Source organism: Mobula birostris, chromosome 31, assembly GCF_030028105.1.
Source record: "Mobula birostris isolate sMobBir1 chromosome 31, sMobBir1.hap1, whole genome shotgun sequence".
Taxonomy (NCBI): Eukaryota; Metazoa; Chordata; class Chondrichthyes; order Myliobatiformes; family Myliobatidae; genus Mobula; species Mobula birostris.
Genome location: NC_092400.1, coordinates 18,443,358 through 18,457,624, shown reverse-complemented (window position 1 = coordinate 18,457,624; position 14,267 = coordinate 18,443,358). Strand labels below are relative to the sequence as shown.

The window sequence follows — 14,267 nt, the reverse complement described above, 5'->3', positions numbered from 1 at the left end:
CGATTGTTCCCCGGACAAACGAGACCGGAGATCGGGAGCTGGTGTTTGAGTGTCGGGGTTTCACAGTATACAATGTCCTTCTGCAGCTTCGGTAAAGCTGTTGTGTGAACTTCTGGAGGCGTATGCAGATGGATGGTTGTATATTTGTCGCTATTCTGAAGTAAATGATCGAAACGAATTTATTGAGGTTTACAACCAATCGGCGAATGGGACTGCTGCAAATGCTGATGGAGTTCTCAGCGGGGAAGGCATCAGCCGCTGATTTAGTTGTTGCGCCTTAGGTGATTTATTTTCTTACTGAATAGACACCGTGGCCCTTCCGTTCTGAGATCCTTTCATAGAAGGTGCAACATTCGAACATGGTTTCTGTTGAACGAGTTCCTGTTTGCTTACCAGAATGGAATGTGGGTATCAGGAAATTTAGATTTGTTTTCCTGAGCTCGTCCAATTCAGTTACGTTGTGCCAGAACTTTGAGGCAGAGGTTGGTATTTCAAGTAATATTATTATATTTATATCAGGTGAAAGTTCTTATGCTAAAATGTATTTTTCTAACTAGTGTAAAATATAATTTGCAACATTTAGGCACTGTAGCTTATTTTATATGAATAAAGATTGAAATATACAGATTTCGGAATCTATCTTGGCATGGATAAATTAGGGCGGAAGTACCTTCTATACCCTGAGATTTAACACCACCAACACGTGGAAATTGTTACTTCTGGAACAAATTAAAGGCAGGGTATAATGGAAAAAGACTCACCAACTGATTAGCCAACCATTCTCCCATTTTCGAAGATTTAGGAGCATAATAGAGGATTTAAAAACCTTTTTTAAAGTTTCAACTTCTATTATAATCATGTATATTCTCATCTTTAGCGTTCTGTTTATTTTTAATAAATTTAAAATGTTTATTTTTGTTCCTGTTCTGGTTATTTAAAGTAATCATCACCCTCACAGGTACTCGATGCCGCAGAATGTTTTGCAATGTATGCTGGAAAGCATGTTGGCAAATGTAAACCTCTTCTCACAGAGGTTTCTGCACTTTTATAAGAACTTTCTTATTGCAGTCCTAAATCTTATATTTTAATAATTTTGCTTCCTTTTCGAAAAAAGACAAAAAGTTAAGATAAATCAATAGTGTTATTACATCCACCAAATTACGGTGCAGTTGTAGCTACAGGTTACCATCATTTCTGGCCCAATCCCTCTTGCAAGAAAGGATGACATCCCATTTGTTTTCCTAATTATTAGCTATACCTTCACATGAGCGGCTTTGAATTGGGACTGGATTTCCATGTTGTAGTTTGGAAGGGAAATGTGGTCATGCTTATTTTAAAAAAAAACAGCAGTATGTTTGTAAATTGGTACCTTGGTTTCACTGGAAGAGAACAATTTGTTAAATGCCAATAGTTGAGTTTATTTTCAAAGGGAAATAATGGTGGGAGAAGTCATTTTGTGAAGTTTATTATGAGTATCTAGCTAAATATATACCATTTTGCATTAATTTATGTATTATACATTGGTCAGAGATATTTTGCAGTTTTTCTTCATATTTTGTGTATTTTATGAATAACTGAATGTATATGCCTGGAATGCTGCTACATGCAAATTTATTATTGTACGTGCACTTCACTGTACTTGTGCTTATGACAAAACTTCACTGATCAGTTCATATTTTTTCCTTTTGTCAAATATATCCTGTTGCTATTTAATGGCTATATATAAAATTGTTAATGATTAACTGAAGAAGGAAATGCCTGTTTTGAAGTAGAGTGGATTCTGGCCAATTGGGCCATCATTTACTCAGGGCAGCTGCTTATTTGGGACAACCCTTAAAGACAACTAATTGAGAAAGCTGGGATTCCCTTCCTTTATCTGGGACACAATGCTGGTTAATTGGGACAGGAGACTGTTGCCAAAATGTTTCTAACTAGTGTCCTAAGTGTGCACTTGTGTGGCCATTATATATTGCACTGTGCTTTGAGCAAAGTTTTTAAATAGCATCCGTTTTGTGTGTGTGTGTGCATGCATTCAAAAAGCAGTGAATTTTGTCACACATGGTTGGCGACAGATAAACACCAAATCAATTCAAAACTATTTTGTTCACTGCGGTTTTAAACATTGAGGCTTGGAGATTCCAGGAACTGTCAGGAATGAAAATGAAATGATTTCACTTCTTCAAGTTAGAAACTATTAAGAATTTGAAGGTATCAAAATTTGTCTTACATATTACAATAAGGATGCAATTGTTGACAGCATTGTACAAAGGCTGTCCATTATCTGCATTGGGTGTCTGCTGATTTTGTTAATTTAGTTAAGAGAATGCAGCACAGATGAATTCCTCCATTGAAAAGTATTAGGAACTAACACAGTTTTATAGTACTGCAGTTGTGTTAGTGTTCTAATTTGTTCTGTATTTTATTTAAGTACATAATTTGTTACTTAATTGGTCCAAAATGGACTTGTCCCGATGTGTGTCCCAATTAACCAGAATCCACTGTATTTGCTTTTAGTGTTAAAATTATCCTGATACAGGTAAAATTTCAACTATACTTTATGCACTAGCTTGCTAGTTACTATATCGTGTCTGGACAATTGGTAATTTTGCCTTTCTGTGGAGTTTCTTTCTGACATCACTATTAATGTACTTTGGATAAAATAATTCCTTTGGAGAATTATTGAAGATGTACTGATTTACATAATACACTTACAATCTGCAATAATCCTTCATGTTGTGATTTTTGGTCACCTTTACCATTGCTGTACTGACTGTCATGTCATAATAAAAATAGTTGTCTCTCTAGTTACTGAGATTTCTGTGGGCTATCAGGAAACTCAAATCTCCCATTGTTTGCATTGTTGTATAGTCCATTTTACAAATGAGTTACTTTATATTAATAATGTCATCCCAGTGTATTGGGGGGGATAAATTTATCTTGTAGTGATTTTTGGATTGTTTTAGATGTCTAATATGGCATTGTGTGTATTTTTCTATAACATGCCAGGCAAGGAAAATGTACATGATCAGAAGGCATTTAATTTTGAATGTTATTATTTATTATTTGGGAGGAGAAGAAAATTGAATAGCTAGCCTGATCTTAGCTTGTATTACTTTGAAAATATTTTTTGGTCATGTGGGTAGGAACTGTAAGAAAAAATGTTTGTATTTAAGATAAACAAAATTACTGAAAATTGTACAAGTAAAATTTTATTTTTCTGATGTGGCACACTCTTTCATGAATAGAGCCAAATATCTTAACCTTGGGTATTTAATTACATATACAGAACTTAGGATTTGGTGTAGCATGTGTCGAGCTGGTCTGTAGAGAAGTGAATCATGGTTTTTCAACTCCACCACTTACTTCTCTGATTTTTCTGATCTACCACCAAGCCTCATCTTGGAGTCGGTTTTTTTGGTTGGTCAGAAAACTCTCAATCTACCTTACTGAAGTGTTAAATGTCAGAAAAATTAGATGTTGCAGAAAAAAATATATTGACTAAGCTTTAGTTTTTTTATATGGAAACAAATTCTTACAATTAACTGTTTTATCTTTAGGAGAATTTAACTCCTCTTTTTCTTGGCGCTGATGTTATCGCTAAAACTAGTGTTCGCACTGAAAATCATCCAAGAATACATGCAAAATTTGCAAGGAGAGGATTGGCAACTAAGCTCAGTTTTAGTTCAGGTAATACATTAACTCTTGTTTGAAACCACAAGCTAGAATCTGTCAGACTAAATGTAATTCTGTAGAAGGTATGACACTTAGACTGGCCAGATTACTTTGCAATTTGATTTGACTTCCTCTGATGGGTAACCTACTATTCTTCAACCACATGTATCTTATTCATCATCCTTTCTCCTGCTGTCTTGTCAGTGACCTCCTCATGCCTATTTACATGTAACCTCTGATTTAATATCTTGGTATGTTAGAAATGTACAGAATTGAAATGGGCTTTTTAAGTCCTTGACATTCAGACTGACCATGAAGGATTGAATTATCTACTATATTTTCTCCTCATATTTATGATTTTTGTTTATATTTGTTCTCAGAACTTCGATTTGAAGGACTTAAGATGCCAACCATGGTGAACAGTTTGTGGTTTTACAGCATTCAGGGGCTTTTTCGAATTGCTTTTGAGATGTACAGTAAGGAACAACAGCTGGAAGTTCTTGTTGCCCTGCAGGTACAGTTAAATGAAAGATGGCAATCATAATTTAAGTGCTGATGACTCTTAAATCATTATTTAGAACATTCTAGCCTTCAGTATGTTTTATAAATGTTTGTATTATTGATCTGTAATTTGTTTGCAAGTAGTTTAATTTTGACTCTTGTTAGTTTTGAATGTGTTCATTTGCTGGGAGACTATAATGAATAGTATAAACATGGAGACCAGAGTAGAGGATTGTGGGTTTAGACCAATGATACCAGCCTTGCCAACTTGCAGAGTCCATCTTCACCTGCATTGTTGCCAAAAGTATTAGGGCATTTTTTTAAAGATGTATCTAATCAAATGACTGATATTTTGGTTATTTCATCTCCCTTCCCCCACTCGTGTTAGGATTTATGGAAAGCACGAATAGGTGACCCTGTTCTGAATGAAAAATACGATGTTAAGGTTCTACAAAATTTCCTTGGCAAAGAAGAGTTTGAAAATTGCCTTCCTGATAAATGGAGCCACGAAAGTTCCTCTGCACTACACCCAAGCATTCAACCTGATATTTTATGTAGCACAACTACTTCAATTTTGGATTGTACCTGTAATAGCATTGCCAATGAGTGTGATCATAACTACTGTGTGCAAGGAGCAAGAAGTTTACAACAAACTGAAGAAACTTGCATAGATAACTCACTACGTGCAGAGATTTTGAGTAATGATCCTTTGTCTCTGAAGTTTAGATCAATATATCGGAACTTTAAATTATTACCAATGGAAATACAAAAGGAACACGAGAAATCAATTATCCTGTTACTCGATTTTGTCGAACTCCTAATAAGTAAAACTATATCGGCACAGAAGTTGGCTGACATGATACTGCAACTTTTGACCAATCTTAAAAATTTCATTATCAAGACAGAAACCACTGAAGCAGGGGTTAATTCTATTTATTGTAATCACATGCTGTACTCTGTAAGTAAATGGTTAGGACATCAGTTTTATTCTGCTAATGCCTCTATTAGCAGGCAAGTAGAGGAGTTTAAAACAACCCACATAAATAAAATCACAGACTTACCACCTGCTGAAGAACTGGTGGATAAACTATTTCCTGAAGCTATGAAGGTTTTGCTGTTATGCTGGATGGGGCTTGATGATAGTTCTGCCTTGTGGAAACTGCAAAGTGAATATCCAATAGTGCTGCTCATATTAGAATTTGCTAATCATAATCTAATCACTGGTGTTGCACATGTTTTATATTCTAGCTTAATCTGTAAATAAATTTGTGGAAGAATGTGCCTATTTAAACTGGATTTTTGGAGTGAAAATAATTTTGAATTTACCAATGGAGATTATTCTGATCATAAACAGTTGGTTGCTTGATGGGAACTTTGGGTGAATCAGAAATGGACTCACCCAAAATGGCTAATGCAGATACTTTTCCATCCCATTCCCTGGCTTTTCTGCAATCTTGAATTTAGCAGTTAAGATCTTTATTGTCATATTTTCAACTGCATCAGCTTCTAAGTGTTTATTATGCATTGTAAGATACATTTGAACCAATGTACCATAGTTGGAATGAGTGTTTTGTGAAGGGGAAAAATGCTTTGGTAATGGCAGGTTATGACTTACAAACTTGGTCAACACGGGGTTTGAGAAATAATGACAACTAGAAATTAGAATGTTATAGGATTGTTTTTATTTTTTTGTTAGTGTTCTTTATGCTTATTGTTTTGTATGGGATCTGGAATAACAATCTTTAAATTCTTTTGTTGAAGGATGACAAACAGTCTTGAATCATTAATTAAGAAGGGTATCCTAATGAACAGAGGGACTTTGAAAAGTATGCCCAAAGATTCCCAAAGGGAATGGGATGGCTGGAGCTTGTAATCACATACTCCTGCTATTCAGTAACATTACCATTGCTGACTCCCTGACCTTCAACATCCTGGGCTGTAGGGTCACTATTGACAATAACTTCAATTAAACCATGCCCAAAAGTGCTACAGCTTCAAGAGCAGGTCAGAGGCTGGGAATCATGCAGCAATCCCCTTTCACCATCTGCAAGCCACACATGCCTAAATGAATGAAAGTACCTTCAGTAGCATTAAAGCAGCTCAACATTACACAGCAGCCTGTATGATTGTTGCTCATCCAGCAACCACAACGTTCATTCTCTTCATGATACGTAAAATGTTACTGACCTGCAGTACAACAACAACAACAATCCCTCAATCTAACACCAAAGACAAGGAATCCAATTATATGATCAACTGCATGTTCCCCTCTAAGTTGTAAACTCTACTTTCTTGGAAAGTTAACCTATTCCTTATAGTCAAAATCCTGGATTCAAAACCCCCAAAATCTGTAAGTACAGTGGGAGGCTGCATTTCAAGCCAGGAGCTCAACATATTCTCAAGAGCAATAAACACTAATGCTAAAAATAATATCCATATCCTGAGAAACTGATTTTTGTTTCGCATTTATTGTCAGAAAGGCAAGGAGAATGCTTCCTTTAAAATGCTGCTTAAATCACAGATGACTTATTTTTCAGAAAGATTATTTCACTAAACAGGGTGCAAAGGAGATTTACAAGGCCATTGTGAGGACTGGATAACTTCAGGATTGAAGAATTTTCTTTTGTAAATAGGAAGAGATATTTACATGAGATGCACAAATTTGTAAGGGATCAACAGATTCTCATGGAAAAGAGTTGAGAATTTTTGTTTTTCAGCCATTCGGGAGAGTTTGAGTTACTCTTTGAAGGGGTGTTAGTTTAAAAATGCACGGAGCGTTTCTTCCTCTACTTCGGAATGGACTTGAAGGATGTGCAGTAAGAACAATTAACTAGCCTGGACGTGATAGGCTAATAGTTTACTTCCTGTATCTCAAATGTCTATGATACACAATGACATATTGAAAATCATCAATTTATTGTCTAGAAAGCTTGATAATGAACAATGCACTATAAAGCGCTTTTTAGGACTGGAATAAGTACTTACAAACAAACTAAATCCAAATTTACAACTACACAATCATTTGCATTTCAAAAGGTGAAAATAACTGTACAAGTTTTAGTACAAAAGCAATCACATAATACAGCAACATGAAGTAGTACAACAAAATATGAATGAGATTAAGCTTTGAATCCGTTAGCATACATCACTCCAAATACATAAGAAAAAAAGGATAGAACTTCCCCATTCTCTGGTTGCAAAACAATGCTTTCAAATGTTTCTTCAATGAAGTCCCAAAGCTTAGGAAGAAAACTATCACAGTATGATTGTTGATACACCCAGTTATCTTTACAATCAAAACCCCCTTTAATAAATTATTTTGCATTGCAACAACCATGCAAGCTAGATTGCTAGCTTTTTCAGTAAACAGGAAAGTAAAAGTCAAGATGAAGCTTTAAACCTCCAACATGGACAAAGACAATATTAAAAAAAATCATGTACTTAAGCACAAGTACAATGCTCATTCTTAAATTGTGTCCATTCCTCTCATTGAAGAGGAGAAACCTAGGCCCATGCCTCTCTGCGTATGAGTTTGTGATCGTGCCATCTCATATTGAGCATCCAAGTTCCTGAATACTTCTTCCTGTTGCTTTAGAGTTTTGAAACTTTCATCAGGATTTGGGATTGGTGTTCCCACCTCTTCCTCGTCCTTCAAAATAGAACAAATACAAAATATTATATTCCGGTCAACACCATTTGATAATCTACTTAAATTCGTAGTTTTATCTAAGCTATTTTCCATCCAGCAAGGCATTTGTTTCACACAGGTTGACAACCATGACATATACTAGAAAAGAAATGAAACTTTCAAATAGCTTCAGCCTAAAAATCATCTTATCATTTTGTTCCATTGGATTCATATTATTATGTAACTCTTACTATTTTGACTTGGTCTTCCTATGATAAAGGTCTCAAACATTTACAGTAGAAACACTTCCTTTGCTATTGTTACAACTCACCTTGATGCCCATTAACTTCCGGAATTTTACATTTTGGTCTTTGTTACCAAAATTCAGCTTCTCCCATAATTCTGCAGTCTGTGACTTATCCTTGAACAGAGCATAAAAGGCACATGAACATTCACAACATCATACTGACAGAAAATATTCCACAAAAACATTGGATTAGACAGATAAGTAATTTTTTATTTCTGCTTGTAAGTAATTTGTGACCATAGATAGTCCACAAAATTTACTGTGACACAATTGTAGCTTGCTGGCTAGTGGCGTAGTGGCATCAGCGCCGTTCCTTGGAGCGAAGGCTCCCGAGTTCGAATTCAGCTGGCTCCCTTGCACGCTTTCCATCCGTGCTGGGTTGAGCGTCGAGCTAGCAACCTGGCCTCGTAAGAATAAGAAAGCCTGCTAAAAAAAAATGCCGTCATGACGGCGTCCCGCTGACTCCACTCGGAGTTAAGGGCTTTCTTCTTCTTCACAATTGTAGCTTAAATACCACAACAATTTGCTCCAAGTAATTTTGCTAAATTAGAACAAGTCATTATAAATGACAGGTCAAATATGATTGGTTCCCAAAGGATTGTAATGCTACTATCCGACTTTGCTGCAACTTGCTTTGTTCTTTTCATGAAACACTACGTTTTGTTAAAACATACTGTAGCTTGTTTAATTATCCTAGACACTTCTAGGAGCTTCAATAATCTCATTTTAAAACAGCAAATAATTTTAGTGGAGTAAATAAAGTTAGTTTTTTTGGTTTGGTAGTCACAGACTTATCCATTTTCTTGGTTTAATTATACTGTAGTGTATAGTCTTGCTGTGTGATTAAGTAACTTTGAGGTGACACTATCTACATGCAAATCCAATCATCAATATCAGTAACGGGAAAAATCTAAATGTTAGGAAGGTTATTTTCAATTTGGAACACAAAATAGCTGTTAATGACAATGTGCATGCCCAATGATTATCAAATATTTGACATCATGAAACAACTTACAACCATGCATTTAACGTTGATCAATAGCACAGGTCCCGAACACTGAAAGAAGTGTTAAACAGAAAATAACTCTAGCTTAAGTGTCTGATGTTATCAAGGCCTCTACCAGAAGGTCTAAGGATTCTATTTCATCCACTACTCTTCTTTAACTTCTCTGCTTCTCATTAGCATCTCCTTCTTACTGCCATTATTGTCAACACCATCACACAAAAAATATTTCATCTGTCAAGTCTTATTGTTCAGCTGACTCCAATCTTGATCCTCCTCCTAAATCTATCCCTCATTTTAAATACTTATTTTCCCTGCCCATTACTTACTATGATTTTCCATCTCCCAGGATTTAAACTCTACACCACACAAGATTGAAAACAATTTTTTAAAAGTGTAAATATTTGTATGAAGGCTTTTTCTACGATAGACAAAGCCATACATATATAAAACACTAATATATTGTACTCAGAACTCACCCCTTCCTTCTTGTTCTGCCAGAGGAGTTTGCGTTTCTTCTCCTGTTCTGCGAACTTCATTGGGTTAACAGCAGTTGGGTTGTAGTAACTAGGTACTGCTATGCCAGTTTCAGCCAGAGCCTTGGCTTGGAGAGCTGCCATCTGTGCAGCCATTGCAATCTGAGGTGTAACTTGAGTACCAGAAGCCAGGAGTGCAGCAACATTAAGAACAGATCCACTACTAACTGTTGAGAACATAAGAGATTTAATCACCCACATCTTCTTTTTAAATAAACATTCAACTCTTAATTGCTTAATATCCGTGTACGTATTTACTGTGCTCAAGACGCCTGCATCCAAAGATGAAAATAGAACAACTTGATTGTTACTGTTGTCAAATCTAAACCTTGACCTCAGTTTTGAAAGCAGTGAGAATTACCTGCAGAATAGACTGCTATTTGCCACAGTATCAACCATGGCACCTTGCAAACACATCACTTAGAAGGATAAGCGTGGTGAGGCCATGGAACACAGCCAGGATATATAGTACAACAACCTGACAGGCATATACTGCTACTTGTGAATCAGGGTCAAACTACACCTTTACTGGATGAGTACTATGATATGAGAAGATACAGCTGACTTTGCCTGTGACACAATTTTTTAAAAAAATGTTCATAATTATAACCTATTTAAGTATCTCATCGCATTCACATGCCCACTAGCGTTCAAGAGTTCCAGCACAGCACAGAAAATTCAAACATTCTCAGTTTAAAAACATAGATTTTATATAGTTCCAACATAATAATCCAACATGAACTCTGCTCCCCCCCCCAAAAAAAGATTTTTTACCATGCAAACAAAAAGATTAGTATTTTCTTAATAATGGGAATGTCCAAGTAGTGTGCAGAAACAAAAGAGATTTAGATGTTGATCTAATAACCAGGCACACAAAGGCTAATGAAATGGTAGTTTCTAACTAGACAATTGGAATGCAAAACCAAAGAAGCAGTTATACCAAATTGCAGCAAAGAAATCATGGACAGGAAATGATGCAGATACAATGAACACGCAAAGGATTACACAAAGTAAATAAACTGACAACTGCATTTATATCTCCAGAAATTTGAAGGGCAATCTAATCTATGTTTTCAAAATGATATAAATATATGCCAAGATACAAGCCAGGAGTTATTTTCTTCAATCAGGAAACTTGGATTAATATCTAAATACTAAGTAAAATTAGACAGCAGCCTTTCTCCCACAAGAGGAGAAACCTGGAATTCATTCCTCAAAATGAGTGTTTTTGAATCAAATGATGATTAAGACTGAGATCATTAAACAAGTAACATTACCAAGGAATAAGATGCCATCAGTGATAAAATAACTGATGCACAGATATGGAACGCTTGTTCCTTCTCCTAACAAATCACTCAGTACCCTTCTGCTTCAAAATACTCACGGGCTCTCCGTTCATGATGCAGTACCTATAAACATACTTGCCTCTAGCCACTGAATAAAATTATTGCTTTGGTCTGGACATATACTCTGCTAGATGCTGTAGGTAGAAATTCATTGACCAGAGATACTACTAGCACTCACAAAATAGGACCAGTAGGGAGTAGCTGAACGAACAGTTTTGTCCAACAGGTTAAAGACTACTTTAACAGTCTTCTACAGCAGCAAAAATAGAAAGTGCTCTTAATTTTAAGATTTACATTCTATTAAACACTCCATTATGTGAAAACTAATCACAAACTGTTGGCATTTGGAGTGATTGAAATGAAATAACAGATGTGATTGTAAAGGAATAGTTTGCTAAAAATATATATTAAGTTTTCCTACCTGTTGGCTGGTTGACATTCCCAAGTGATCCATTAGTTGTATCTGTTGAAAATAAATAGTGCTTACTTTTTAAGCAGTATTTGTCCAGTTATGATATTTCAAAATCAGATCTTAAACATTTTGGCAGTTTCTGTTTTCCATGCACATTACAGTTTCTGACATCTGCATTTATGCAAACTATCAGTTCAAATTGGGGTGATGTTCATGAACTTTTACTGAAGACCCAGTGCTCAAAGAACATCACTGCCTCAAAATTGATACTACTGTTCTTAATGCTTAAAATGTTATAACCTTTGACACTCCACTTTTAAATCATTTTGGAAAGAAAGGATATGGAAATATACAAAGATGATATATTAATATGTTGATAGGGCAAGGATTAATGTTTCCTACTACTACTTGGTTAAAAAATCCAATATAACAACATAGAGTGTCTCGTAACAAGTTTATTACATGCACTTCAGTTTCTTTCTAAACTGGGTGACCAAATACCAACTTTATCCAATTTGCAAAATATGATAAATATAAATGTTAATATCTACTTTTGAGGAAAATCTGAATGAGAAAAACATCTGTTTACATTCTGGGGAATTCAATGAATGATATAATACTTCATCCATGAGCAGACTGTACATGTAAAATAGAAACTTCACAATCTCATTAGAAATGCGAATCTTTTAAAAAGTACTGGACAGATACAGCTCAAAAAACCACGTCAACAGATACATCTAGAGTTAATCAGAAAGTGTGTGTGAGAAGAAAACTGAAAAAATCAGACATTAAAGTTATGATTTTTACCTCCTTAATAAATGCCTCAGTTTTAAAATTGAGGACAGGGTAAACATATTTCATAAATTACAGCAAACTACTGCGTATGAATTCAGAAAATTTATATAATCAACTCCAAATCTGACTTAACAAGATTGGGGAAAAACTAGTGAAATATACATTACCACAAAATTACTATTTTTCTATCCAAGTATTATTTTGAAAATGATCAATACTTGCAATTAGCATAAAACATTATTTTAAAAGAATGCATGAATGATAGTAGCTTTGTAGGAATAACAGGGCCAGATTTGAATATTTTGGAAAAGTATCTGTCCTTACATTCCATGTTCCCAACTCCAAAATCATGTAACTTGGAAGTATAATCAAAATACATCAGTTTGTTGGTGCAAAAAATCTTGATAGGTACATATTTTCTAGGAAATCAAACATACAGCTGAGTTATGTGAAGCCTTAACAATACAGGATTTAATTCTCAGGTTTCAGAGTAGTTTTCTTAGCCATGAAGGCTAACATTCACAAATGACAATGAAAGTAATAATAAAACAACACCAGTATCAATACAGGCACTAAACATGTCAAAAGTGAATTAGGCTAGTCAAGTCAGAAGAGCCCTCATGCCACAGAAACCCCCACTCCCAGAAAATATGAAGGTCTGTTCCATAGATTTTCCAATGCCCTATACAATATTTCCATCACTTAGTACATTCTGTCACTAGCAAGAAGGCACATTCATCAACATAATTGGTCTAAAGTACATCACTATCTGACAAGGCTGTTAGCAAGAGTGACCAGTATAAGCAGAAAAACTGATCTGACCTCACCAATCTATAGCAGACATATTTAGCCCATGATGGGAGTACAAGGAATGACTACCATACAATTCCTGTGGAGGCAAAATTCTATCATGCTGAATGGCATTACCACAGGAATAAACACAAGCAATGCAGGACAAATCTTAACAGTTGAAAACTAAGTAGTGTGAAAAGTGTTAGGCTTTCTACAGCAGTAGGATTATACTTCACTACAATCTATACTCTTATGGCCTTGCCTATCCTTCATTTTATTGTTAGAATCAGGTCTATTATCATATGCCATGAAATATATTGTTTTGTGGCAGCAGTACAGTGCAATACATAAAAATTACTATAAATAACAGGAATATATAGAAAAATAAAGAAATAGTGCAAAATGAAAGCAAAAGTGGAGTAGTATTCCTGGGTTCATGGACAGTTCAGAAATCAGATAGTGAAGGTGAAGAACCTGTTCGCAAAACGTTGAGTGTGCATTGTCAGACTCCTGTACCTCCTCACTGATGGTGAAGAGAAGAGGGCATGTCCTGGATGATGCAAGTTCTTAATGATGGATGCTGCCTTCTTGAGGCATCACCTTTTAAAGATGTCCTCGATGGTGGGGAGGTTAATGTCTTCTTTGTAATTGCATCAACATGCTGGGCCCAGGATAGACCTTCAGAGTTACTGACATCCAAGAACTTGAAGCTACTCAAACCTCAACGACTTCCGATTTCAAGATTCAAGATTGTTAAATGTCATTTCCAGTATACAAGTGTAAAGGAGAACAAAATAATTGTTACTCCAGATGCAATGCAGCACAAAGAAACCCAATAAGATAAAGATACAAAAACAATTTAAAAACCCATAAAACATATAAATACACAAGATAGGTTATGTACATAGATTGAGTGTATGTCCATAAAATGACGCTGGGCATATTAGGTGACTGAGAGAAAATGATAAAGTAGTGAGCCTGGTGGTCCTGGCGTGGTAGCTATGTAGCCTCCTTCTTGATGGGAATGGGACAAACAGTCCATGAGGAGGGTGGGAATTTCAATGTGTTACTGGCCTTTTCCAGCATCTTTCTGTATACATGTCCTTGATGGCTGGTAGAATGGTGCCAGTGATGCATTGGGCAATTCTGACAGCTCATTTTATAGCCTTACTGTCCGCTGCAGTGCATTTTCCGTATCACGCAGTGATGAGGCTTGTTTGCATACTCTCTACTGCGCATCTGCAGATTGATGAACATAGATGTGCATCTACCCAG

At 35.6% G+C, this 14,267-nt stretch overlaps 2 protein-coding genes across 3 annotated transcripts in view; one reads left to right on the top strand and one right to left on the bottom strand.

The window, feature by feature from the left end:
• Positions 1-3: 3 nt before the first annotated feature.
• LOC140190887 (uncharacterized) lies at positions 4-6,052 on the top strand. Its single transcript, XM_072247824.1, has 4 exons — positions 4-482; positions 3,558-3,687; positions 4,053-4,186; positions 4,562-6,052. The coding sequence occupies exons 1-4, from the start codon at positions 360-362 to the stop codon at positions 5,435-5,437; spliced, it is 1,263 nt and encodes a 420-aa protein (XP_072103925.1). The 5' UTR covers positions 4-359; the 3' UTR covers positions 5,438-6,052.
• Positions 5,848-14,267, bottom strand: part of rsrc2 (arginine/serine-rich coiled-coil 2) — a 38,267-nt gene continuing 29,847 nt past the window's right edge. Inside the window, exons 8-11 of one of the 2 annotated variants that reach the window (XM_072247822.1) lie at positions 11,415-11,456; positions 9,591-9,814; positions 8,133-8,222; positions 5,848-7,822 (exon numbers count right to left, since the gene is read on the bottom strand). In XM_072247822.1, the coding sequence (XP_072103923.1) occupies positions 7,640-7,822; positions 8,133-8,222; positions 9,591-9,814; positions 11,415-11,456 (539 nt within the window). In that variant the 3' untranslated portion in view covers positions 5,848-7,639. The remainder of the gene's footprint in view (positions 7,823-8,132; positions 8,223-9,590; positions 9,815-11,414; positions 11,457-14,267) is intronic. The other variant, XM_072247823.1, reaches the window with a different exon arrangement.

Bases quoted from the DNA above. Each gene is read 5' to 3' on its own strand.
- LOC140190887 (XM_072247824.1), top strand. From the start codon at position 360: ATGGTTTCTGTTGAACGAGTTCCTGTTTGCTTACCAGAATGGAATGTG. The intron at 483-3,557 runs GTTGGTATTTCA...TTTTATCTTTAG, and splicing joins GCCAGAACTTTGAGGCAGAG to GAGAATTTAACTCCTCTTTT. The intron at 3,688-4,052 runs GTAATACATTAA...ATTTGTTCTCAG, and splicing joins TAAGCTCAGTTTTAGTTCAG to AACTTCGATTTGAAGGACTT.